General features: G+C 47.5%; 3 protein-coding genes across 4 annotated transcripts; 2 read left to right on the top strand and 1 right to left on the bottom strand.

The window, feature by feature from the left end:
- Positions 1-1,062: 1,062 nt before the first annotated feature.
- Positions 1,063-10,772, bottom strand: LOC131669089 (uncharacterized). Its single transcript, XM_058943709.1, has 4 exons — positions 10,278-10,772; positions 5,715-6,014; positions 1,839-2,030; positions 1,063-1,770 (listed from the first exon to the last, which is right to left on the bottom strand). The coding sequence occupies exons 1-4, from the start codon at positions 10,399-10,401 to the stop codon at positions 1,529-1,531; spliced, it is 858 nt and encodes a 285-aa protein (XP_058799692.1). The 5' UTR covers positions 10,402-10,772; the 3' UTR covers positions 1,063-1,528.
- Positions 10,773-14,187: 3,415 nt separating this feature from the next.
- LOC131669069 (protein HEXIM2-like) lies at positions 14,188-21,525 on the top strand. 2 transcript variants are annotated; one of them, XR_009302340.1, is made up of 2 exons: positions 14,188-14,667; positions 17,886-18,025. XR_009302340.1 is itself a non-coding variant. In XM_058943659.1 (2 exons), exons 1-2 carry the CDS (start codon positions 16,458-16,460, stop codon positions 18,984-18,986), a joined length of 1,488 nt encoding a protein of 495 aa, XP_058799642.1. In that variant the 5' UTR covers positions 16,165-16,457; the 3' UTR covers positions 18,987-21,525. The 2 variants fall into 2 exon arrangements, 1 of the variants encoding a protein (XP_058799642.1); XM_058943659.1 differs by lacking the exon at positions 14,188-14,667 and adding an exon at positions 16,165-16,844 and having other exon boundaries at positions 17,886-21,525.
- A 655-nt stretch (positions 21,526-22,180) lies between these two features.
- Positions 22,181-25,883, top strand: LOC131669104 (pinin). The gene is made up of 6 exons (XM_058943735.1): positions 22,181-22,269; positions 22,334-22,525; positions 22,819-23,014; positions 23,146-23,319; positions 23,420-23,714; positions 23,794-25,883. Exons 2-6 carry the CDS (start codon positions 22,380-22,382, stop codon positions 24,606-24,608), a joined length of 1,626 nt encoding a protein of 541 aa, XP_058799718.1. The 5' UTR covers positions 22,181-22,269; positions 22,334-22,379; the 3' UTR covers positions 24,609-25,883.
- Positions 25,884-26,896: the final 1,013 nt, after the last annotated feature.

Raw genomic sequence — 26,896 nt, 5'->3', positions numbered from 1 at the left:
CTCAACCTCACTTATTTTTCCTTAGTATCTTATAATTTGTCTTCTAATTTACCTTTTTCTTTCTCTTCTTCGATTCTTCTTCTTTTCCATTTTGCTCCATCCTCCAATACCTGCTTCCTCTCGCTTGTGTAGTTGCTAGTACTTGTGTTTTGTGTGTGTGCATGTGTATGTTTATGTTTGCGCGTGTGTGCGTGTTTTGTGTGTATGTGTGTATGTGTGTGTATGTAGATGTGTCTGCGAGTCTTGCTTCTCTGTCTTCTGTTTCCGTCTCTCCTTAGGGTCTTGCAGTTTCGTCTTCTTATTTTTCTTTTTCTTTCTTCTCTTCGTTTCATCTTCTTTTCCATTTTATCTCCATCATCCACGCTATCTTTTCTTTGCTTCCTATTATTATTTTTTCTCATTCTTCCCCTTCCTTTCTGCTTTTTTCACATTTTTCTACTATGTGTTTCCAATGTTCTTCCTCTTTCATACACATTCTGCATCTCTTATTTTCTTCTTTTTCCCAATACCTGCTTCCTCTCGTTTCATTACCTAACCTACACCTTCCCCTTATTTGTAGGCCTTTTATTCTTCCCTCTCCTTGAATTTCCTTTAACCTATACCTTTTCATTTCTTCTTTCAGTTCTTTCCACTCGTTTATGCTCTCTTTGCTTGTAGGTATTTGCCTCTGTTTTCTTCCCCTTTTCTTACCTTATTTAACTCTGCCATCACCCTAGCCCTTTTTATCTTACATTCTTTTCTCCACCAGCTTTATTTCGATCCTTTTTTTTTTCTTATCTTCTCTTTTACAACTGCGTTCTTCACTCTATTTTTTATCTCTTTCCATTTTTCTGTTCCCTCTATTGCGTCTATCCATCTCTGATACTCCCTTATACCTTCTTCGCTCCAGTCGTCTATCATTCTTTCTTCCTCTTCTTTTCTTTCTTCCGCTATTTTGTCTCCCAATTCCACCTCTGTTGGTAAATGGTCCGACTTTACCCTCACTTTTATTTGAACCCTTTTTATTGCCTCATCACCTTCCTCGTTACCTACTACATAGTCTATCGTTGACATTCCTCTCGCTCCTATATATGTTATTTCTTCCTCTTCATCTCCTTCTTTTCTCCCATTCGTTATCACTAAGCCCCTTTCTCCTAGCCATTTTATCATTTCTTCTCCCTCTGCATTTAACACTTTATTCTTGGCCTTTATTTCTTCTAGGTTTTCTTCTGTCTCCCATTCTCTCCCTTCATTTCCTGTTCTTGCGTTGAAGTCTCCTCCTATAATTATTGTTTTTTCTCTGTTCTCCTCTATCTCTTCGCTTAGGTATTCATAGTTTTCCTTCTTCTCATGTTGCATATACACCGATGCTATCATGTATTTCCTCCCTCCGATCTTTATTTCTCCTACTATTACCTCACTTGTTCTTTCTTTCTTCCATTCAACCTTACTCATCCCTTTCCTCTCTCTTACCGCCATTATTCCTCCCCCTATTTCTCTCCCCTTCTTCCTTCCCTTCTTGAGTCTCTCCACTCTATGTTGTACCCTTTCAGTTGTTTCTCCACACCAGTACCGGGGATATTTGAGAGATATTTAAAAAACTCACCGAAGTAGCTTGAACGGCCAGACCCAGCAGAGATCTTTTCGGCGGTCGACAAACTTTATTTGATCCTTCTTGGCAACACAAATTTGGCAAACAATCCATAGTCCTATTGCAAGGACGTGCGAATATGTCGATGACAACTGGAGGAGCCGCTTGGCACTGCACAAATCCAGCCAACGATCTGAAAGCTGATAAGCGAAGTGAATTTAATCCGAGTTTAATTGACATTGAAAGAGAAGAAATTTTTCTAACTAACTCTGGTGATTTTCGGGAAAGGACAGGGCGGACCAAACTGGAGCTGCTGTCCTACAGTAAAGTTTGTTGTCTTTTTTGTCGGGACAGCATATTCTACTTCCGCTCTCGCAGTCCTCGTCCTTTGCACACCTTTTCACGGGCAATCTTTCTGGGAACGCGTGCACTGGGCATTTCCTTCGGAAACCCAGCAAGTCTGAAACGAAATTGAAAATTGTGTGCCTCAATTACGATAAGGAAAATTCCGCAAATACGGAAAGGAGCATAAACTCGATCAGCCGAGAGCGATGCATCCAAATGAAGCACGCGAACGAAGGCGTATGGGGAGGTCAGTTGTATAATAACAAGCGCCCGATCGACAGTGCGAATCAGTCGAGCCTCATCGTCGCAGTATGGAAATCGTGAAAGTCCGATTGACAATGTTTGCATAATTGTCGAGCGCGAGATTGTGCAGCGCGCACTCGCCGAGAGAAGTGGAGCGCGGATTTGCATAGAAGCGTACAGAGCGCTCGCTCGCAGATGGCAGCACGGCACGGCTCAGAAAACACTGCCTCGGCAGCTTCTCTTTGCTTCTTTTCGATTTCGACCACCTCGGCAGGGTTGCTGGCCCTTGGCTCGAATCGGACTGTCGAAAAAGAAAAACGAAAAAAAAGAGGGAGTCTGGCGAGAGACCGAGCCGTCACACTGGGATTCACCTTAAGGCCTGCAGCACTCGCGTGTGCCACGATGGAGCGAGTGTTTGATCGATCGCTCTTTCTTTCTCCTTGTTCAGTTGCTTTCTCTCTCCCTCTCTCTTTTCTCTCTCTCTCTCTCTCTCTCTCTCTCTCTCTCTCTCTCTCTCTCTCTCTCTCTCTTCGGGCTTACGAGCTTACGCAATGATTGCCAGGCGCAGCGTATATGCTCGACGTTTTCTTTGACCGTTAGCGAGCTGCCTGCTTTAGAAACCGAGGAGCGAGATCGGCTAGATGGATTATCAACCGGTGATCGCCATCGTTATCGCTCTCGCGGATTACCAAAGTAAAGTTTATCGATCAGTGGAATGGATGCGCAAAAATGATGCGGTGGTATATTTATAACGCGAGTAGTTGTCCATCTGTGTGCACGCAAAAGACGCAGCGCTCGCTCTCGGCGGCGCCAATTTCCCGTCGAAGGAAAGTCGACGGCCGCGCCGCGCACGCTGACATCGATTCGTGCCGCCTTTCCTTTTCTACTTGCGCTCGCGAGGAAGCCGTAGCCGCGCGATTCCGCATGCATGCGCCAGCCAGGCGCGCTTTTCGGGCGCAACTGCAGATATCGATTTGGAAGCTCGAGCAGTCCAGTCCCGTTTAAGGGCGATCAGACCTTGGCGCGCGTGGGGCGTCTTATTTTACAGCTTGGCGCATCGGTTCCTCACCGAGGGCGAGAGAGAAAGGACAACAGATTCAAGACCCACGGTGTCCCGCATTCCGCGCGATCTCGCGGATACGCGTGCACGGCGAGAGCGAGGGAAGTGGGACGCGCTAGTATACCGCGGTGGAAGTGAAAATTCAGCGATGCGCGCCGGCGACGTGCATCGCGTCTTCGCGTAGGCTGCAAAAACACGGCGAAACTCCAATTTTCAATTGGATTCGCGTTGGAAAACTTTCTTCCGCTCGTTCAATTAGCCTTGCCGTGCTTCTCCGGCTGAAGACTGACGTGAACGCGGGCGCTGTTCGCGAAACTCATCGCCGTGCCTTTCCCGTAAACCAAGCGCGCCGTGAAAACTTGGTTGTCGGATACCATAGCGCGACGGAGAGAGGACTTGTTTGAAAGTGAGGACTCTGCGCGTGTATATCCGAGTACAAAAGAGAAAAAGAGAGCAGCGATGAGAAGACGCAATAGACAGCGTATCGCTCGTCTGACGTACCTACGCGAAACACCATAAGAGCTTGTTCTTTTCCCGATGAGTTTACGATGTCGACTTGGCCATATACGTCCCGAAAAGTCAAGCGAATCCCTTCTCGTTTTCATCCCCCCTACCCCTCTCTCTTTCTCTGTCGAAACAGCGGTCCTGGCTCACGCGACTCTCGCGAGCAGCCGAGAAAAGTGAGCGGTGCGAGCAGGGGGCGGCTTTTCCTCTCGACGCGAGAGAACGGCTATGCCGCGTGAAAGCTCGCGAAAGCGGACGCCGCGTTCGATTCTCCCGAGTGATTGGTCACGGATTAATTTACTCGCGAGCGCGATTGCTCTACGGTGTCGTTGACAGCCCTGACGTCGACGCGTATACGGATCGAAAAGTCCGATTGTCCGTGGTATATCGCCGGCGAATTCTAGCAAAGGAAAATCCACACCCCACTGGTTGGCCGATCAAGCGACTATGATCAGGGAAAGAGAAAGAGAGAATGTCGAAGCAGCGATTATCACGGCGTTCCGCTCCGCTTCATTTCGCGTGATCGAAACAAATCGTCACGATACGAAGGGGCGCGACAGCCGATCGCGCAGTGCCGTGTGCTCGCAGACAGACGACGAAGACACGACAAAAGAGTGCCAAGCTAATGCAGAGTCCGGGCAGCGAGAGGAAAGCATACAAAATTTGTATTCGATGAGACTCTATTGTACTGAAACTCAATCCCACTGATGTTGTTTTCACGCTCGCGGACGGTGAAATTTGTTTCACCGATGATCCAGTCTCTGCCCGTTAATTCGCCGTCTTCGGTTGCGTTACATATCCTCTCTTCGCGAGGAAAGACGATGAGTTTCTTTAGATCCGTAACGCCGTGGAATCGTGATTCGACCTAGAAAAGGCGCCGATTGTATCCGCGCGGGCGATTGTTTTAGACGACAGTAGCCGATGGCTATCTAGAAGACGGACCGTCACGAGGGGTGGATGAAAGGGAGCACAAAGCCGAAGGCGACAGGCCTCGCGCACCGACAAGAGAAGAAAGCCACTCGTCGGCGAGAAGCTCGGCAAGCAGCGGGACAAAGCAGTTTTCGGCGGTTGAATCGCGCGCCTCGGCGCCGCGAGGCCCGTGTAACGACGATCGCACGGACGTGCGTGCACGCGCGCGTCCCGGACGGGTGGCGGGGTTGCCATCTGCTTTTACCTCTGTCGCACTCGCGAATCGGTCGGTGCACGCGCGCGCGTGTGTCTCGCTTCGCGTTCGCTCGGTTTCGTACGATCGATATTTTCACGGCACACGGCAGGCTGCCCGCCTGCCTGCCTGCTTGCGCGCGCGTTCCAGGCGCAGCAGCTACGGACAAAGCGTAAGCCAGTCGCGGCGAATTATTTTGCTCCTCGAGCCAGATACAATCCAGTCGGGTCACGCGGGTGAAATGCGACCCGCCGTTTGTTTTTCGTCTGGTCAGCTGCACGACCCTAGCGGGTGTTTTCGCACGAAATGGAAATGCCGCAGTCGAACGTACTCGATTCTGAACGCGCGCAGTCGAGTAAGACCGGTTCTGTTTCTTACTTGGAAGACTGTTTGCGTTTGCGAACGTGCGCTCGGACAGAGATATGGCCATTGATCGAGCTCCAGTTGTTCTCTCCGCGACGGCGAACAAAAACAGCGATCTATAATTCCTGCGATCGATCAACTGCTTATCCGTGTGTGGGGAGGTAGAGAGAGAGAGAGAGAGAGAGAGAGAGCATCTAAGTGCAAACTCGTTCGTATCTCGAGTGGACTGTCTTCGGTGAATCAGTACAGCATACTGGTCACGTTATGAATAAATCCCGAGTTTTAATCGTACATGTCTCATCCGAATATCCGAGGACCAATCGATGCACTAATTCAAAACCAAGATTCCGCTCAGCCAACTTACCAGCGTCCATTGGAGCAGCTCTCAGCGCGAGAACGCTTTCCAAGCCGCCTGCGCGTATATCTCCTAAATGATTGAGTGCCGACTTTATCAGAGGCTTACTTACCTTCGTGCGGAGGTTCATTGAGCGGAGCGTCCACGGCGCGCCTACAGATCTTCTTGCAGCAGCGATGATCGACGCCCAAGAAGTTACAGTCGGCGTTCCTCTCGCAGCTCACGCTCAGTAGCCGGGCCAACGCGTTGGCCGCGTCCAGCGGGCATATCACTACTCTCGATGACGACGACGACGACGACGACGACGACGACGACGACGACGACGACGACGACTCGGTCATTGCGTTGGAGGTTGGTTTTTCTTTCGTCATAGCTGCCGCTACTGGCGATGTCGCCTTGCGCTTTGGGGCCACTGCAATTCGAACATTTCTCCAAAATTACGATCCAAAATTACGAAATGAGCGAAAGGACGATTCGGCGATGATGAAATGAAAAAATGAAAAATTGGCTACCGGAGGATCAGTCGCCGGAAAAAAAAGAAAAAAATAGGAAAGAGTCGAACTAAACGTCGATAACTCGCAGCCTTGACAAATTCACCCCCTCCCCCCCCCCCCTCCCCTCGTCCAACTCCCTCTCGGGTAACAGAACTAGCTTGACGTTTAAGGTTTTTAGTCGAGGCAACAGTGTGGTGTTTTAATGAAAGCTATGCGAAGAACGAGCAAACGAGGCGGGAGGCGCGACTTGCTCCTCGCGAAGGTAATCGACTGCATGAAATCCGAGTGTACGTTCGAGCGTGAAGTACACGCGAACGCACGCTGCGTCCGCGCGTTCTTGTGACACACCGGACCCAAGAGTATTCCACGCCGAACAATCTCGGAAAGATGCTGATCGCTTCGACGTAACGATCGGTGCGTGAACAACACGTTCTGCACCGTGATATACTCTTTTTCCATTCGACGAGAGAAAATCCGAGTGAGCGTAAGAGAGGTGAAATATTTTTAGAAAGAGTGGGGGGGGGGGGAGCTTTGTCCAAGGGCGCGATCTGATCATCCGCCTAAACGGCGAATAGTCTCGATCTAATGAGAGCTGCGTGCGCGTTAATTGCAAGAGCTTCGCCGGGGCTAATCTACGTGGCACGAGGGTGCATAATTGACGCAATTTATCGGAGAGAGAGAGAGCTCTATTTTGCGCACGCGCAACCGAAATCGAGTTTCATCTGCGATTTTCGGCCTGAGTGCGCAAATAAAGCGATCGAATACATTAGCGCGCCTTTAGCCGTGTGTCCTCGCCACTCGGACCATTGGGAAATTCGACTCGCCATAATCTACGCAGGCAGAGCAAATGGTTCGGCGAGCCGCGCACGCACGCACACACAGACGGCCGGCCTCTGTGTACGCAATATATTAATTTGCATTATCTCGGAGCTAAATTATCTTGAGCGCGCCACGCCTACGCGGTTAAGAGCGCCTTCGCTTTTTCGTATACGCGTAACGGCACTTGCTCTCCGCCGAAACAAGAGTTCGACCAAGAGTTTTCCGCAGCAGAGCTTACGGCGGCCCAGCGATAACTCGGGCCTCTCGTTGTTTGCCCACCAGGGCTTTCATTTTTTCCGAGTAAAGTGGGTGCGCGCGGACTGGATCGATTTTTTCGCGGCGGTGGAAAAATGACTCGCGCGGCCTACATCGCGCGAGTGACATACGCGCGCGGTGCGCGGAAGGCCAGCCCTTGACTCACAATCCGTGTGCTCCGTCGCTCGGCGATACGTGCGCACAGGCGGCAGTCGGACCTGCCCCGTTGCGCGGCTCGGGCTTTCGTCGGTCTCCGTGGTCGCGCGAGCAACCGGAGGCGCGTACGCGGCCGCGCACAATTCCGCCAGTTATTTTTCGGACTCGACGCCTGCCGCGATTCAAATCGCGAAGCGAGTCGCATCGACTGGTCGCTCCCGGGGGAATTAGGCTCGCGTGCAGCACAGAGGAGGCCTGCACAGCTCTCTCGATAAAGTCGTTTGGCAGAGCGCACACAAGCACTTGATCGAACGTCATCGCGACCGTAAAGAAGCTTGTGCGCGTGCAGGATGATAGGCGCGTTGAAAGTCGCGAAAAAATTAGCGGCGAGTATCCGCGGGGGAAACGCGCGCGCAGTGCAACGCAAACGGGCTGACCTACTGAGAGTGTGTGAGAAAGGCTCGCGCGGAGATCACGAAAGTGGCAACAACACTCTCCCGCGTTGTTGTCTCCCCCCGCGGCGCTTATTTATAGCACGCGACGTCGCTCGCGGCGCGCGGTCTATCTACCTTTCTCTCTCTCTCTCTCTCTCTCTCTCTCTCTCTCTCTCTCTCTCTCTCTCTCTCTCTCTCTCTCTCTCTCTCTCTCTGCCTAATCAGCCTAAAATATGCAATTAAGCCAGCGCCGATTATTTATCCGACCTGGATTCTTCGCGGCGAAACTGCGCTATCGCTTTATTGATCGGCGTGGTCTTGTTCATTAACTGACGGAGCGGCGTTCCGAACTCTGGTTGTTTGTCGCCTGGCGCAGGATGCCAACTAGAGGGCAGCCCACTGCTCGCGGTGGATCGTCGCCAAAGTTGCGAGCCGTCGGGCGCGGCCGCCGTCGTCGTCGAGAACGCACTCTCGAGATGAGCGGAACCGCCCGGCAGATGTCGGAGCGCACTGCATTTCATCGACCTCTCGTCCGCGTACGCAACGCGTGCAGTCAGTCTCGACGATCTTCCCGCACGGCAAATATGTCTGTTTCCGTCAGCCGTCGCTGCTGCAATGCGTAATTATCTTTCTCTGTCTCTCTCTCACTCTCTGCGGCTGGCTGCACGCGGCTGACGTCACGCGTGCGTAGTGCGCCTGCGCCCGTGCACACGTACACCATTACCACACGAATGCAGCCACGAAAATACATCGAGCTTCGTCATCGGCGTCACTGCGGATGTAATAACGAGCCTTTCAATTATGTACATCGAGCCTCGTCGTCTTCTCTCGGCGCGTACGACTATTTATGCAACAACTCCGACTGGGATATACGTACAAGCGCGCGCGGGCGCCTGTGTTGTCGTTGCCGCGTCGCCGCTTGCTACTACTTCTGCTCGCGGCTAAAATAGCCCTGCCTCTTTTATTTTTAGACTGAGCGCGCCGGAACGGCTGTTCGCCCTATCAATCCGATGGGGATGCGTATCGAGCGAGGCGGAAAATCGACCGACCGCGCGGCCTTCGCTGTGCCACGGCTAATTTTTCGATCCCCGGGTTGGCGCGATCGCGTCGGTGTATTACACTTGACGACACACAGGTGGAAAGCCGCGCTTTTTCGGACAACGGTCCGAGCCAACTTTGTTGCGCGCCGGCAGGCCTTTGAAGGACTATCGATTATTCGCGAACGAGCGCGCGCAACGGGGAGATGTTTTCATTCCATTTATTTATTATTTTTCTTCGGCTTTACCGTAATGACTTGACGCAAGACGCGCAGCGGCCTCCAAACGATCCGTAACGCTTATTTTCTCGTCGTTTCGAGCAGTCCAACGAACGCCTGGTGCACTACATTATTCCGAGAGTATCGAGTCCCCTCGGTTTCGCCGTGGCAAATGCGTTTCACCGTCCCGACAGCTCTCATTCATAATGAAACAGCTCTCGAGCGCAAATATTATTCCTGAAAATGTATGCAGCGAAGTCTAAGCAAGCGTGTCGCGTAGCGCGCACGCAAACATCAGCTGATAATCGCTCTTGCTCTCTCGCGAAAGCACGTAGGCTGCCAAGATAAAGAGTCCCGTAGCGCGACTGCACTCGCCGCGAGAACGCACGAACAATCGTATCGCTCGCATTGAGGTGTTCGTTCATAAAGAGAAAGGAGAGCCGCCCATGAGCGAGAGGGTTATGTCCGTCGCGCGCTTATCTGCGCGCACCGCACTTGGACAGTTTTACGAGCTGGAGCTGCGTGTCAATTCGCCAAAGGCGATTGCGCAAGCCACGGGATTATCTGCATCGACAGTTCGCAGCAACGGAGCGCTCGATGCACTGCAGCTGCGGCCCGCGAGAGAGCGGGAGAGGACAGAGCGAACGTATTCATGAGCCAGATTCAAACCACGGCGAGGTCGTATCGATCTGCTCTTCGTTACGTATACACAGCGAGTTTTATGAATGGATGTCGCGCGCACTCGCTCGCATTTGGTTTATATCCTTTTCAATATCGGCGATGCAAGTTCGCCTGTTCTTTTGCTTCTTCCTTCTTCACTGCTGTTGCTGCGCTAGTTTCGCGCGAATTGCGTACGAACGGGACAGAGCGACTCTGCGTTGTCGTAGTCAAGCTAAAATTAGCATGTAAATGCACCGCGGAAATTTTTCTATTTATACAGCCATTGGGTGTCAAGTGGAGTTTGAAGATAAACGAAAGAAGGCAAGGGGAATAAATGAATAGTAATAGCGAAGATTCGATCGCGGGTGTGTGCTACTGGAGAAGCCAGCAATCGTCGTTTTCGTTTGCATTTGTCCCTCGGCGCTCGCATCGGTGCTGCGCCCCTCGGCCGCTTGCAAAACGGTGCGCGTATTCCGTAATGCCATTAATAAACTGTTGCGCAACGCGGCGAGTGTCCGCGCGCGAGCGCGAGTGCAACTGCCACGGGCACGCGAGCGAGAGAGCACGTCGACCTCGGTCGACGCGTCGCCGCGCGTCCTCACCTTCGTTGGAGCTGGCGTCCTGGGCGCGAGACGCGGCGGCGGCGGCGGCGGCGGCGGCGGCGGCGGCTGCGGCGACGACGACGAGGCAGGCGGCGAGGGCCGCGCGCCAGCCGAGCGTCCTCATGGCGACGCGTCGCGCTGCCGCAGCTCACTTCGGCGACTGCACTGGGGCTCGAGCGCGCGGCATCGTCGCCGCGGCGGGACCGCCTCTCGCGCACAACGCTCTCGAGCAACAGCACCACCGCGACTGAGCGCAGTCCGCGGCAAGGGCGTCGCAGGAGGCCGGCCCGCGTCCTGCCGCTCGCGGAGAAGGAGAAAGGCCGACTGGTCCTGCAGCGCGCCGCGGATCCGCGGCTATATACGCGGCAAACTGGGCCGTCGTCGCCGTCGTCCCGCGCTTGAATAATCGATTGCGTCGCCTTCGCGCGTTTCCCTGCTCGGACGCGCGCTCGCTCGGCTGTCGAGTCCGCGCGCGGCCGATCTGTCCGAATTCGAGCGCCGCCACCGCCGGCCCGCTGCACTCTCGCGCGAAGCTCAATTGGGTCGGCGCCGCCCGATCGTCGTCGCTCCTACACTCGGCGGAGGGCATTTTAAATCGCGGCGCGCGGCGCGGACAATGGAGCAACGGCGCTCGTCTCGTTAGCGGCGCTCTCGCGTGCCCATTGTTCGCGGCTCGCGGGTCGCGGGGCGCAGTTTTGTCGCGATCGCGTGGGGCGGGGAAGGGGGGCGCATTGCCGCACACGGCGAGCGCAGCGTGGTTTCAGAAACTGCGAAAATTTCGTTAGACAACGACGACTGCAAAGTCGAGCCGCGGGAAAGTCGAGAGAGCTAATTACGTGTGGAGCAATTACACGAACCATTGATTTGTTCTCTCTCTTTCGCTGGGTTGTGGCATCGAGCGTCGTTGCGGACTGCGCGACGATTGCGAAAGACACGCGCACGCGTTTCTACATTTTTCATCGCGCACAGTCTGCCCCCGCTTTTTTTTTTCTTTGCGAAACATCATTGGCAAGCGCGTGCTGTCATCCGGTGAATCGATTAACGCGGAATGAGAGAAGTACGTGGAAAACGCGCTCGATTGAATTTGCCAGCCCGTCGCCTCGAGTATAGGACGAACGTTCCTGTATTTTTAACGAGAAAAGCAAAATGCTCCGATTACCTCCGCCTCTCTTTGTTCTACAAAGCGCGCACGAAGCAGGAAGATGGGCCACGATTAGCCGACGAACGTGTACAGCTAAGGAGTGACACCCGTACGCGTGGCCCGTATTGATTTGACGCGCTGCAGTGCGCGCGCTAGGGGCCGAGCGGCTAAATCGATCAAAGGCTTTTTTGATCCGCGCGGCGCTGCCTCCGGGCATTGTCGTCGCCTTGGCATTGTCGCGCGCGGGCCGATCCGCGAAAGCTCAGAAAAGACAAGCGACGCGCTGTCGCTCGTATTGATTGCGGCGCTGCGGCCGCGCGCATTTGCATCCGAGGGCTGGGCCGACGCGCACTCGGCCCCGTTCAATTACATACCCCAGCGTGGCAGCCAAGTGCTCGTCCAAATCTCATTACTCGGGGAAAGTAAGTATTTGGCAAGTTCGGCCGGTTGCCGAAGGTATCGCGCTCCGGCGCTGCGAGGCGCAAAACTTCCGCAAAAGTTCCCGGCGCTATTTTTAGCTGACAGTGGCCGTTTGGACCTCTTACGGGATCGACCTTTATTAGCCAGCCAAAACAACCGACTACGAGCGTCGCGGCGAGATTAGACCGTCGGAGCTAAACTTTGACCGTTCAACTAACAACTCTGTGCTATTTCTGTCTTTTCGGAGGTATTCCGCCTTCGCAGTTCTCCCGTCGGCGAATCAGCATGCATGCTAATTAACGATGATAAAAAGAGAACCTGCCTTTTTCTCGCGTTCAACGCCGACTGTAAATAGCGCGCCTCGCTAGTTGAGGGCCTACGTTGGATTTAGTCGGAGGCGCAGTTGAACTGGTGGAAACGTCGTCTATTTACGGGAATGCCCGAGTCACTGCAGGTGGTTATATGCTTCAAAAACTTGCCGATGCATGAATTTTTAATTCATGCTCCCTGTTTTGCTCGCTGATTTATTATTCATCGAACGCGAAACTTGCTGCTATACCTATAAACACTTTGACAACTCTATTTATCTCTCTCTCTCTCTCTCTATCTCCAGCACGCTAAGTCATCAATATTATACAATAGTTGAAGTATATATGGACGCCGTTAAAAATATACAAAAGACAATGAAGTCATCTTGCCTGCAATCTTACGTACAATAGATCTGTCAAAGAAACAAGAACAAATTTTTTTTCAATTTCTCAATACCCAGTGCAGCAGCCGAAAAATCGCAGTCATAAGCTTTGCGAAATCTCGAGGGAAAATGACGTGGTCGTAATCCCCGCGACGTTCGCCGTAATCATCATGCAAAAAATTGTAATCGGTCTGCAATCAAGCGCACACCGTCCGACGAAGCGTCACGCGCCGCGTCGTGTCTCATCGTCTTCCAAATAAGACCCAACGCGAGCGCCAAACGTCAAATTCATCCGTGATTCATTCGTGAATAAAACAATGGCAAAAAAAAGTGCTCGCGTACGGTATTGTCGCGATCGTCCAAGAGGTAATCACGCCAAGTCCCAGTGAGGCTTTCCGCGGAACAAACAAACGAGAAAATAAAGTGCCGCATTAAACGGTACTACAACCGCGGAGGCAGTATCGCATCGAAACGTAGCCGGGATGCAGTGGAGTAGTACTTTAATGCGATCATCCGGTCGACTTGCGGCAGTAGCAGCACAACACTGAATATAATAACGCGAGTCGCAATAGTGACTCGACCGAGAGCAGAACACTCCTCGTGGCTTTGTGCGCGAACGCGTCTATATGTACGTAGCCTGGCGAATCGACTGTTAACGCTTAGCCGAATGTCAATGACGAACGCGCTCGCAAATGGTCGCGCGCAATTAGTGGTATATAGCGCGGAATAGCGGTCCACGCTGAAAACTCAATTAGCGATTGAAGACGGCTGGGAGCTTGTTTGTATAGTTCGACGAAACGAGAATCATAAAAAAAGTACGGCGGTCGCGGCGCAGAGGCTTTTATTACCGCGAAAAGGCCGATTCGCGTCTGAATGCAAGACCTACCGTGCTGGTACGAGCGCGAGCTACAATTAAACTGCGCGGCTCTGAACTACGTGTGTTAACATGTATATACACGCCGTCCGGTTGCTTGAATCTGCACTCTCTCTCTCTCTCTCTCTCTCTCTCTCTCTCTCTCTCTCTCTCTCTCTCTCTATCTCTCTCTTTCTCTTGCCCGGTTGTTTTTCTGCTCGACTGTAGCTGTAATTTTTTCTAGTTTTTTACTGGATACAGAATCATGAGGTTATTTATACGCGTGGTCGCAAGATATTGGTCAGTCAGGCTACGCTGCTGTCAAAAAAAGCAGCAATGTAGACCTTTCACCTCGCTTCTGCAATTTTGCCCCCCCCCCCCCCCCGGGCAAGTAGAAAGTATTACAAAATTAACGAGCCTCTGCGTTCGACGAACTTTGCATGCGATGGAGGAATTTTCCTTTCAATTTGTTCAAAGATAAATCATCGCCGCGGATGGAACAAAAAGGTTACATAGGATGGCGTTGTAATTCGAGCGAGAAGCAATGCAGTAGCATTTTTCGAGGAACATCAAACCCTCGTCAAATCAGCACTAGATAGGGGGAAAAAAGCTCTCTCTCTCTCTCTCTCTCTCTCTCGAGTACTCTCAAACACGAACGTGAACGAACGAATGAGGTTCGATATACACGTACATACGCACACATAGCCACGGCAAAATCGTGACGCTTTGAGGGCTATTTAGACAGGGTTCCTTTTTAGACACGGCAAAGAGCCGTAGCTTTTTTCCCGCGGCGAGTTGCCTTGTCAACCTTACCGCTGAAATAGCTGATTTGTTCGTTCCGTTTCTGAAAAGTAAATTAATGCCGCAGCCGCGGTATGTTTACGAAAAGGAAGCCCTAATGAATTCCAGTCGTGTACCTGAATGACAACACGCACTGTGCTGCTCTTCAGGATAAATTTGAAACCGAATATACAAGAGTCATAGCGAGGCTAAATCAGATGTGATGCGAGGTCGTACGAGGATCATTAGCGAATTCAATGTGTACGTGTGCGCGCGCGGAAACTTGCTCCCTTTTTCCGCGAACGAACCGTCGGCACGGGGATCTACACTTTAGCACACTCGGGATTCATTGTCAGTTGTCATCGGAGAAAGGGAGAAAGAGAGAAAGATAGCGTGTGAGTTAATCGAGATAGTATCATGTTTATAGTACTGACCATTGGCCAAATCTTTTTCCTGCTGGTATACTTGCTCTACATATTCTGCGACGCCTTTCTCAAGTTTTTCCGTGAGTATTATCATTGTACTACAGCTTACATCCAATTATTCACGAAAAATTGCGCGTATGCATGTATGTATTCGCTGCCGTGCACAGCGGTATAATACCGTAAGACTCTGTATAACTACAGCAAAAGCTGTGGGAGAGAGAAAGAGCGCTTTATATTTATGAGATGTGCACTCGTAAATATCCCGTCATCCTACAGCGAGAGAGAGAGAGAGAGAGAGAGAGTAAAGAGTAAAGAGCGTAGGCCTCCAAACGAATTCGCTCGTTAATGAAATGCTATTTGCACAAGAGAGCGTGCGATAGGTCAAGGACTCTCTCTCTTTCTCTCTTTCTCTCTCTCTCTCTAGATATAATTTTCGATCATTTCACCATGGTCATCAGCAAATTCGTTCTCTTAGCGCTTGGGGCAATATGTTTTTGCTCGCAGGCCCTTGTGTGTCTGTGTTATTCGCTGACAAAACCTGTTTCCTGTGTGTGCGAGTGCCGTACGTACAATCGTTCTCGCGGTACAACACGGGAGGGTATATTGACTACATACACACACACATACATACATACACACGCACACAGAGGGCCCAGCTGTTTTTCTCGCGCGCCTAAGTTCTCTATACATAACGTTCACTACTTCTGTTGTCTCCGCTATGCGCTTCCTATTTTATTCACAAGACAGGTAAGTAGGAGGAACGATCGAGAAGAGTCGTTCGTTCTTACTCACGCGCTAGAGCATGCAGTGCCGAAAACAAAGACGTATAAACACAACGGGAATCGCGGGGGGGGGGGGGGGGGGGGGGGGGGGGGAATCACTTCCCATCTGCGATGCGCGCTCTTTGCAACAGCTTAACATGCATCCATTCATAAATGTCAATGTTGAGGCGGGAGAGATAAGCTTTGCAGGCGCATAAAACGCCAAAGGGACAGCAGCAATGGCACAAAAGACTGTAAAAAAAGGGAGGCAGAGTTTGAATATGTGATCACTTGGCGTATTGAACATTTTCTCTTGGCTGTTAATGAATAACCGTATGCTGGCTGGCCGTCATGCACGCTCGCACGATATTAGAGTTATATTATTCGGTCGCGAATTCTCTCTCTCTCTTCTCTTGCGGCATTGTGTATATATACACACGACGCAACACTCGTAATCGTCGACGCGCACACGTACACGAGGAGACCTCTCGGCAGAAGGAGAGAGAAAGAACGAACAAGAGCGAAACAGAGCACGCTTTTAAGAAGCTCTCTCCACCGAGCTTGTTACTAAAAAACTCGAGGTCGCCTTATTTAGAGAATACGAATTTGCTTGGTCGAGGATTCGATAAATCTTGCTCTGAATCATTGGAAACTATAGAGATTAGAAAAAAGAAACAAAGCACGTTACGTTGAGTCGACGTGGGGCATCGATAAGGCGATTGAATAGTGGAAAAGCTTCATAATCAACGATTCTGTCTTCTTCTGGCACACGTGCTTAGTATAGAGAAGCAGACAGTGGCGCTCGGAATCACTGGGCGAAATCAAACATGGCGATGGTGGCGCAGCTCTCGAGCTCGGCGCTCGACGGCGGCGGCATATGGCTACATGGACGTAGCCGGCGCTGCACCTCGGGCTCAGCACTCAGTAGACTTTCACGCTCGTAGCGAGCAACAGCGGTCTCTGGGCTGCGCCGAGTGAGACTCGAGTAGAGTAAGACGGAAAGAGAGCGAGAGTGAGAAAGAACGAAGCATTGCGCGTGCGCGACAAGCAGCGAGTCACGACACACGTATACGTACGCACACACAGATAGCAGAGAAAGAGAGCGAAGTATGAGTGTGGTGAGCGCGGTGCAGCCAAATGTGGCGGCGCTGCAGAACATGGAAGCGGAGGAGGAGGAACGAGTCGACATAACCGAAGAGGAGCTCGTCGAAGATGATCCTAAAGCCAGACAAGAAGAAGTTATGCTTTTGGATCCTGTGGTCAGTGAGGCGACTGTCAAAAATGCAATCAAGCCTGAAGTGCAGGTAACATTCGATAACGAGGAGGTCGACGCACAGCTCAGGGCGATGGCAGTCTCAGCGGAGACCGGCACCGCAAATGTCAAGACCTCAGCAGCGTGCGCGCACCAGCAGCAGCAGCAGCCGCCCTCCGCTGCTACCTCGACCGGCACGCGATCTGCCGGCGAAAGCCACGACGACCTCAACAGCAGCATAGACGTGAGTACGAATAGAGAGCTGCCGAGAGAAAGATTGATGATGCCTTTTTTTCCGGCGCTCATGTCAATCGATGCTTTTTTGTTTTGCTACCCTCGATACGACTAATATGCATATTTTTTTTATGATTGTTTCTCTTTTCGAGTGGCAAATGAGTTTTTTTTTGCTTTCGCGGCGTTGAGTGATTTATTTCCGTAAATCGCTGTCGTGCCATCGATTGGTAAAGTGCCAATTCGATGCGCGCTTTTCAGAGTTAACGTGTCCGCGAGCGCTGCTCGATTTCAAAGTATACAGTTCCAAAACACCACGACTACGGCTTGTTACGCGGAAGATTGATTGTCTTCTTGATGGCCTCCGATTACATTGTCATTTCTTTGTTGGATTACTTAGGCGATCGCGTGTGTTTAAAAAAAGGCGATCTTATCGAAGTAAATAACTGCGCTGTTCGCATGCTGTTAATTGATCAATTTGTTTCAAATGCTTCGATTATTCATTTGCGAATCATTTGTGAAATGCGAATCGGACCTGAAAACTTGATTTGCTCGCTTTGTTTATTTCATCGTTTATAGATGTGCAGCACGTTTTAAGCGCAAGAGAGGGGAGAACAAAGATTGCTCCAAGATATATCAAAACAAGCCGCATGGTATCGTTACGTAGCTCTTGCTTATTCTGTTTTTTTTATCGCCCGTGCATCGTGTGCTGTGACATGTTTTATTTTCACGGTCTTCTTTACGAGGACAATCAAATCCGAATGAACATTTTATTTTAAATACTTTAACACCATTAGAACAAAACGCACCGTCATTTTGAGAAACACCCTACTCCACGAATAAAGCACCAAACGTATCGTTATCGCGTTTGCATTCGGTCGAATTAACTGGTAATCGACAGTATGCTAATTGAGTAGGACATTTCGCAATGACCCACATATATTTTGTTATAAACGATAAGGTGGCCTTGGGTCCGTTGTTTGAATTGTGTTCTCGCGCTTCCAAAAAACCAAATAGTAGATGACCTTCATCCTGGGTCTGTTTATGTTTGCAGCGTTTGAAGCCGTTCGTGAGGACGTGCAGCAAGTTCGAGAGCGGGAGTGGGAGTGGCGACCAAGAAGGCATGGTGACTACCGAAGACGGCAACGACGTCGCCGCAAAAAAGCGGAAAACGCGACGCGGCAAGCCGAAGCATCGGAAGCTCAAGCCCTACTCGAAGCAGCAGCCTTCTTACCAACAACGTCTACGGAGTCGAGCGATCGGTCGACCGACCAAGATCAGTCGCCAGCCTACGGCTCCGTATAACACCACGCAATTCCTCATGGAGGACCACAACGACCTGCCGGACCTCGACGAGAAGATCGCCGGCGCGGCCACGGGCGCGTCTGCCGCCGCCGCCGCCACCGTGGCCAGCATAACCGCGGAGGTGCACTCGCACTTTTCCAAGCCGGTCGCACCGCCTCGCACCCGTGACTCCAGCTTCAGCATCGACTCCGACGAGGACTACTTTTACTCGTCGCCCGAGGACGAAGAGGAATTTTTGCAGAAAGAATTCTCCAGCGCCTACGAGGACCTACACGCCGAGCGGTTGGGTGCTCTCAGCAAGGCGCAGCTCATCCAGGAGTACATCCAGCTGGAGGCGCGCGTGGACATGCTAACCAAGCGGCTGCGCAACAAGCAGAGCCAACAGGAGAAGCAACTGCTGCAGGCCGAGACGGTGGAGGTCGAGTCTCGCGACCCAGAGGCGACCAAGGCCAAGCTGTGCCAGCAACGCATCGACGAGCTGCTGCAGGAGAACGAGCAGCTGCGCCGCGAGGTCGAGCTGTTGCGCAAGCAGCGTCACGGCAGCCCCATGTCCAGCGTCGACAGCGAGAGCGACAGCGACAGCTCGTGCAGCGCGGCGGGCAGCTCGTGCAGTTGTAATCAGCACAAGGCCTCGCCGGGCTCTTCGCCTGTGCCGACCTCCTACCAGGCGCACCGCGACAAGCCCACCGGCGGCCGCGCGCGCAACAGCTCCGTCTCCAGCGTAGACAGCGAGAGCGACAGCACCACGGGGGACAGTTCCACCGGCGCCACCAGTCCCAAGCCCGTCGCGACTTCCGACGTCGCCAACGGCCACGCGGCCCACCACCAGATGGGCGGTCTGCCCACCTAAGGCGCCGCGCTCCCGCCAACCGCGACCTTTGCTCTGCCCAGCGCTTCGCCCAACAAGGCCGGCGCATCTCGGTCCCGCAACTCGTCCGTCGCTCGCTCTGCTTTACGCTCTTGCGATGACGATATCGGCACGTTGGCCCGGACCTCTCAGGCATAGCGCGGCAGAGCCGTCTCGGGCACATCGTGAGCCCTCGTCACGTTGCGATTCTGACGATGATGATCGGCAGATAACAATCTTTGATGATTGATCGATCGAGGAGATATCCCTATCGTGCTTCAACTTTAGGGCGCGTGGAAAACGAGCGTTTCTTTTTTCCTGCTTTCCAGCACCGGACGTATAACTTTCGAGAAAGCTCTTCGTGATATTTTTTACAAAATTTATTTGAAACGAAAAAAAAGCATTGAAAAAATTATAATATTCTTTCAAAATTTCATTTCGCGAAAAAAAAAATTGTTAAGTATTTATTTTTTGTTTTACAAATAAAAACTTATTTATCAAACCGGATGTACTTGTGTTTGATGTATTGCTTGGTACCGGTAGACGATCGAGTTTCGCATTCCTTCGATATTAAAAAATGTTAAGGATATATAAAACAAAATAAGAGTTATCTCCGATTTTAAAAATGCCCTCCGTTGTCTTTTACTTCTGCCTCTCACCCGCCCCGCTAAGACTGTCATTGTACATAAGAACTGTGTATGTGTGTGTAGGTATAAACGACGATGTAGCTTCACACGAAAATACCTATGCGCATCGACGTTGCGGAGCAGTAGGTCGATTTTTAAACAAGCGATATTCGTATCTACTACTGAAGCTTTACATACACGCACATATACAAATATGCATGTAATACCGTTGCGTCTTCGCCTAGTCTGACGAAGTCAGCCAGCTCTTGCGTTCAGCTTTTGCGAACTTTTATTGTGATTTATCACAACGACATTGTGTCACTTGTACACAGCTCATTTGTAGCTGACTCGCTTTGTTTTTACGCGTACTGCCATTTCTTCTTGAATGATGAACTGTACATTGCGTTTTTACATCGTCAGAGACCAACATACAAAGCTTTACATTTTTAGTACATCAATAATTTGTTTTTTAAATACAAGTACCGAAATGACAAAATGCCTTTTTTTAAAACATTCTAAATTCTTGATAAATTTTATTGGACTTTTTCTACGAAAGTAGTGATCAAATGAGCACGTTTGGAAATACATTTTGTGTACTAAAAATAAAAGTGAATCAATTCGGTGTTCCAAATGCACTATTGAAAATCTTATATTCAATTGAAAAAAAAATTTAGATACCATTTGCACAATACAAATAAATGCGGAGGCTTGCAGACCATCAACTAACGCAAGTATATACGGGTCCAGTGAAAAATAATAAAGAAATAAATGAAATAGCGTTTATTGGACGCAACGAATATTACATTAAGTAAAGAAAAGTAAAGTATTATTGTCGCGATAAAAAAATGTGATGATTTAATACAATATAACGCTTAAAAAGACTCATTGTACAATTGTATAGACTAGAATAAGACTATATAGGGTTAGTTTATGGTCTGAATGATAGAAACGGGGAGCGCCTTATATATATGTATGTATGTTTATGTGTGTGTCTAATGTGTATATATATATATGTATGTATGTATGTATGTATATATGTATATATACACGCACACGCACACACCCTTTACTTTCGATATAACGTAACTTCAATGAAGCCAAAGGATGTTCTCTATTTGTATGTTTTCCGTTAAGCTCCATTGAAAAAAAAACTAAACTCCCACCTTCTTTGTCTCTTGTAAACCGAATAATAGACCGTTCTTAAATGGATAATGTCATCGCATCGGGTCGTCGCACGATTAACAAATTTGCTGTTTAGCCTAGACCTACTCTGTAATACAATGCATAACGTGGCAAAGTCAATGCAAGTTTACGCTTTACTCGTTCAATGAATCTCGTCATTAGCATTTTTTTATATATGTGTTATTTAACTTTTTTTGTATGTACACCTTCGATGAACGACTTTTGCAGAAATATAGCTGCTCTTTACGCAGCCTTATACATTGTAAGGAAATTCGTAAAATGTTTTTCACGTTGATGAAACGACAAAGTACGAGGAAAGTGAGACTAGTTGCGTAAGCCTGTATAGACTTTAAGACATCGAATAAAAATTTTTTTTTGCAATCAAAAGAATTGTAGTAGCAACGCTTACAATGTACTGAGGAATTCAAGCGAGTCTTCCTCCAGTGATTTTTCGAGCACATTATTTGCCATTAATTATGTACGTTATGTATTATAATTTTTTAAAAGAATTAATGAATGAAAAAAATCATAAGTTATTAAATTCTTATTTTATTGTTGATTTTTAAAATTTTTTTACAAAAACTAATAACACGAGAAAGTCGTTAAAAAAAAGCAAAGAATAAAAGATGAACCGAATGATTATTAAACCTAATTCTCCTAGTACATGTTCGATGATCTTTACGATGTCGGACTTGCTCGCTGTGATAAACATGTGTGCTTATAATTATTATGAAACTGAAGACGTTCAATAAAATAACGTTTATTGACTATAAGATAACAAGAGTGTCAATATAATTGATTTCCTGTTCACGTTTCCTACCAACAGCAGTATATCAAAACGATGTCGGAAAGTTAAATTTCATCCTTATCGAGCTTTGACCTACTTATTCAATTTATACATTTGTTATTAACTACTATTATCAGTGGAGTAGCTTGAATATTTGTAATTCAGAATCCACATAACTCTTGACTAAACTTTCAAAATAATTTCATAAAAGATTAGATTGCAAATTTTTGTAAATATACTTTGATAAAATAATGCATTTTTGCATCGATTTCTTAAAGAAGAAATTCAATCGAAAATAAGGTAGTTTGCAATTACTATTACCGATTCCTTCAAAGATGTATTTATTATGTTAATGGATACAATATTGAATATTGTTATTTTTATTTTGTCATTTTAAATGTTATCTGAATTTGTTTAATGGTTATTGAATTAGAATTTAATTGCTACAATTTGAATCGTGACACGTGTCACTCTCGCATAGTAGAATCAGCGCTATCACCGCCTAAATTGTCCAACGAAAATCGAACAAGCAAGGTGTGACCAGTGACAACAAATTGGACAAATATAAAATTAAGAGAGGGCGCCAGTGTTCGGGCAGTGAACTTGCACGCCGCCTGGCAGTCGCAACTATTGAAAATGGCAGACTACGTGATCGAGAGACAACAAATCCGGCATTGAGCCTTGTGCACAGGTGCACCTTGAACCTTTGTATTAATAGTAAAAACTGAAGTATTTATAGTGTTAATTTATTTAAGAATCCATGACACGTATAGTACGTACGAGCTCCTTGAATTCGCAATCATGAAGGAAGTCTGGGGTGCAGACAAACTCGAAGCCGAACTCGAAGCCGCCAAAGATGACTTACGTGGGCTTGAAAAAAATATTCGTAAAATCCTTGGTAGGGATGTTCCCGAGGGTGAAAATGGCACTGCTGCCATAGCTGTTAGGTTCGTCATATTTATTATTCAATAGTATGTCTTCTAAGTCATAGTTTTCTAGTTATTTCAAAATCAAACCTAACCTTACCATTTTAGTATCAATAATTACTGATAAACTCTTATTGCACGATTGCAATTATTTTAACATATTTTGACAGTAGTTTAATTGTTTATTTCTTATTAATTTACAATACATGAGCAAAAATTATACGCTGTAACCTATGAATTCACATTATTTTGTAACAAGTCAAGTTGATAGGAAGTATAAAGTATAGGGATCTTACTAGATGAATTGTTTGCAGAGCACCACAGAAAAGGCCTTTACAAGAAGATAGAAGGAGAGTGAATGCAGAGTTTCCAAATAATAATGAATTTGGAGCAAAAAGGAGATGGCAAAGTAGCAATAATGCAGAACCAAAAACTGTATTTAGTCGATTAAGTGCTCGAGTTCCATCAACTGCTGATGATAGTGCTGATGAAGATGATAGCCAATTTAAGGTAAGCATGAAATAATAATTATAATCCATGTATTAGGTTAAAATTGCTTAAATAAAAAAAAAAGTAAGCATGAAATAATCTTTTGTTTTCTCTTCTGAATGCACACTGATTAATTGTTTTGTGTTTTATAGCCTGCTGTATCTTCCAGAGTTATAGCAACACCCCGAGAAATACCTTCTAGACAAGAAGTTATACGTAGAGAAAGTGTTGATGAACGAAGCAGGCAAAGGAACAGGCGCATGTTTGGAGCTCTTCTAGGAACTCTACAGAAATTTCGTCAAGAAGAAACCAAGTTGAAAGCAAAAGTAATATTATTTCTGTATATTTTTACCAATTGTATTTACAGATTAACAAAGAATAACATTGTCATAGTGCATTTAAATGTTTGTATTAATAATTTTACAGGAAGATAAAAAAGCTGAGGTGGAAGCCAGAGTTGAAGAAGCAAAGCAGAGAGAAAGAGAGCAGCTGAAAAAAGAGAGGCAAGAGCTTTTCTTAACACGCAAACAGCGATTAGCTCAAGTAAAAGCTCTTGAAGTAAAATTAGCCAGAAGTAAACAGTACCAAGAATGGCGCAGTGCGCAAATCCCGCTTTTGAATTTTATTAAAACAAAAACGGCACCGTACATATATTATTTACCTAAACGACCTACACCTGAGACAGATACATTGTTACAAGAGTCTTCAAAAGAGCTTAAAGGTTTGTATATATTTGTGCCTTTTTTTACTAGCTTCAATTATAAAGTGAAAATGATGAATTTGATATTTTTTGAATATAGCTGAAATCGATAGAAGAGAAAAAGTTTTGGTAGAGGATCTACAAAGAATTCAAGCACATTCTAACTTTGGAAAGAATCAAAAGGACAGGAACAGGTCTATGTCACAAAATATGGATCAGTCAATGACTGAGGAGCCGGGCGAAGAAGAGAACCGTGATCCCAATCCAGAGAAAAATGGAGATGTTGAAATGACTGATGATACTAGAGAAGTTCAACACCCATCCCACCATGAAGAATATGGCAAAGGAGAAGAGCGTGATGACAAAGATAAATCAGAAAAAATCGATAAAGAGGGTGAAAATGAAAAACAAATAGACTCTGATAAAGAAAGAGAGACCGAAGTTGATAAAAAAAGAAAAGCAAAATCTGCCAAAAGAAGGAGAGCCGGATTTGATGATGATAATGATTCAGATTCTGATGAAGAAGGAGATGTAGATTCTGACAAAGAAAAAAGCAAAGATTCTGATAAGGAAAACGATTCCGAGTCTGATAAAGAAAGTGAAGCAGAATTAGATAAAGAAAAAGAAAAAGAAAAGGAGTCTAGCGATGAGAGAAAAATGGAATTAGATAAAGAGCAAGAAGCTGAATTTGTTCATGAAAAACCAACAGAAACTAACAATGAAAAAGTAGAATTCAACAATCAAATGGAGGTAGAATCTATAGAAAAGAAAGAAACAAAATCCGTTAAAGAAATGGATGAGGAATCTTACAGAGGAAAAGAGAGCGAATCAGAATCTGAAAGAGAGCAGAATGACGTTTTGATGGAAAAAGATACTAACGTAGAAGATATTAAATCAGATAAGAATAAGGATTAACGTTTATTAAAGACTTTTATACTGTAAATAAAAGTAGCAATCACGTGTGTGTATGTAAGATCGAAAGTGTATGACGTATGCTTCGTACTTGAGATTTTCAAGGAAGATTGTCAAGCTTATAGGCTATCCACTAGGATTGTATATCTAGGTTTTATAAAAGAAATTTTATTAGATTACTGTTGAGTAAGACCGTCAATGAATTTTTGAAAGTGCGAAAACAGTTGTTTTTTTCTTTAAAAACAAGTTAATATTTACATACAAATGAGAAGTTAATTTTAGTTGACAGTTCCATTGTAACACGAATCCTCGAGTAAAACTGCAATAACAATCAAGTCCTTGAAGTCGCACGTTCGTGCGTAAAGAGAAAGAAGAGAACTAAAGAAAAGACAAGAACTAATGAATCTTACAGTAACTTATCTGACGTAAATCTGGAGCGCTTGCAATAGCTATCACTGGTATCGCAACTAAATTAATGATTGTAAGACAAAAAGTAAGACGAAATTCGGCGACGTCTAATAGGGTAAGCGTTATATGCGAAAGACGCTTGTAAATAATGTGAGCTCTATCGGTATTTCCAAGAGTCTCGCGCGCCCGCATGATAACTATTTAGACCATCTCCATCTCCCTAGAGACATGAAAAGGAGCCTTGTTTTCGCTTGAGGAGAATGTGAATGAATAAAAACAGCTAATCCCGGCGCCATAACGCGCTTGAACTGTAGTCGCGAGCCATTAAGTCGCTTCGCCATATCATATGTGGCGAACAGAAGCAGCAGCAGCAGCAGCAGCAGCAGCAGCAGCAGCAGCAGCAGCAGCAGCAGCGGGGAGAGACATGTATAGAATGAGAACGTGCATGCGTCATCGAGCGTATTTTCATACCCCCCGCGCGCAAAGTGAACGAGCTACGCGACGCCCAAGAAAAACAGTTTAAATCACTCGACTGTCGCTTTGATTCGTTGACGGTGGTTGCTGCCGCATCCCCCCTTTCTATTGTAATGTGTTTTAGTTCATGTTCTATCGGCACTATATTGCGATACTAAATGAATGACTATATTCCTTGCGGCTATCTAAGAAATTTCGAATTTTTAATTATAATTTAATTACCTTATTCTAACTTTATAGGTAGACCTTTCAACTTTAAATTTAAAATGTATGTCATTAAATATAAGTCAATGGGAAGCGCTCCATCTTTCAAAATTTTACATTTACGATTGAGTATGCTTTATATGTCAGATTAGAAATGGTAAAACTGATTAATTTTTTTTTTTTTTTGGAGAAATAAACTATTCATAAATATAAGTTATTTTTGATTCACTATATTTATTGAGCATCCAAGCCGACTTTCCATGAAATCACCTTCAAGCTCCGTTGAGCTCTTGTCAGCCCAGAGCAAACATTGTACGGATAGCCGGCATTCCATTCTAGCGTAAAATAGCGAAATCATCGGGTACAGTTGACTGGTCCTCCACGTGTTTCCCGTAAAAGCACCGTAATGTTTAGCAGCCGCCCGCGCGCTGAGGCACGAGGAGCTCTGGTCACTTTGGGAGCCGTTCGCTCGAAATTAGCTTAGCTCGCGAGCAAAAAGGAAGTTAAGTATCCTAAAAATAACCGCGAATATGTTCTCACCCTCTTGTGGCGCTCAGTAGCGTAACGCATCTCGGGGCATTTTTATTGGGCGAAAAATGCCGCCGAGTGAGAGAGAGAGATCCGCGCGTGTTACGGCGAGGGGCTTGTAAATTTAGAGAGTAGCTTGGGCTCGCCGCCAGATAATTGCCTGCTTCGCGACTCGAGACGGCCTTTGCTCATTTCATACCCAATATCCCATAAAGCCGCAAGCTCTGTCGCGATGCCTCCTCAATTACCCCGCGATCTCGACGCTTTCGCGTCTCGTTTGCGCGCGCGCTATCGTGGCTTATTCGTTAACTCGGCGAGACGCGAGCGAGCGAGCGAGGCAGTGGCCGAGCGCCACCTCGAGCCAGATGTTATGTATTGGCAGGTGAGCTTCTCGACAGACTTGACTTGACGCTCCGCGACTGCGGCGCTTATCCTTCCTTCATATTTTATTGCACGCTGTCGCCATTGCAACTTTCGATCATTAATTCAATCTGCACGTTTTTTCTTTTTCAATGCGGTTAATGTCTGATCCATTTATATATAAATACTGGTCCATTCGTACGATCAATCAATGGCACCGACTGATCACATCAGACCGTACACCTAAATATAAACGCGACGTTTCAATCTATTAATTTGTATTTTGGCTTTATTACCATGAGGTGCGAAATCCTTCA

This window comes from Phymastichus coffea, unplaced genomic scaffold, assembly GCF_024137745.1.
Source record: "Phymastichus coffea isolate CEN01 unplaced genomic scaffold, Cenicafe_Pcof_1.1 PCOF00087, whole genome shotgun sequence".
In the NCBI taxonomy this organism is placed as follows: Eukaryota; Metazoa; Arthropoda; class Insecta; order Hymenoptera; family Eulophidae; genus Phymastichus; species Phymastichus coffea.
The sequence above is the reverse complement of the archived record's forward strand: the minus strand, read 5'-3'. Positions and strand labels throughout refer to the sequence as shown.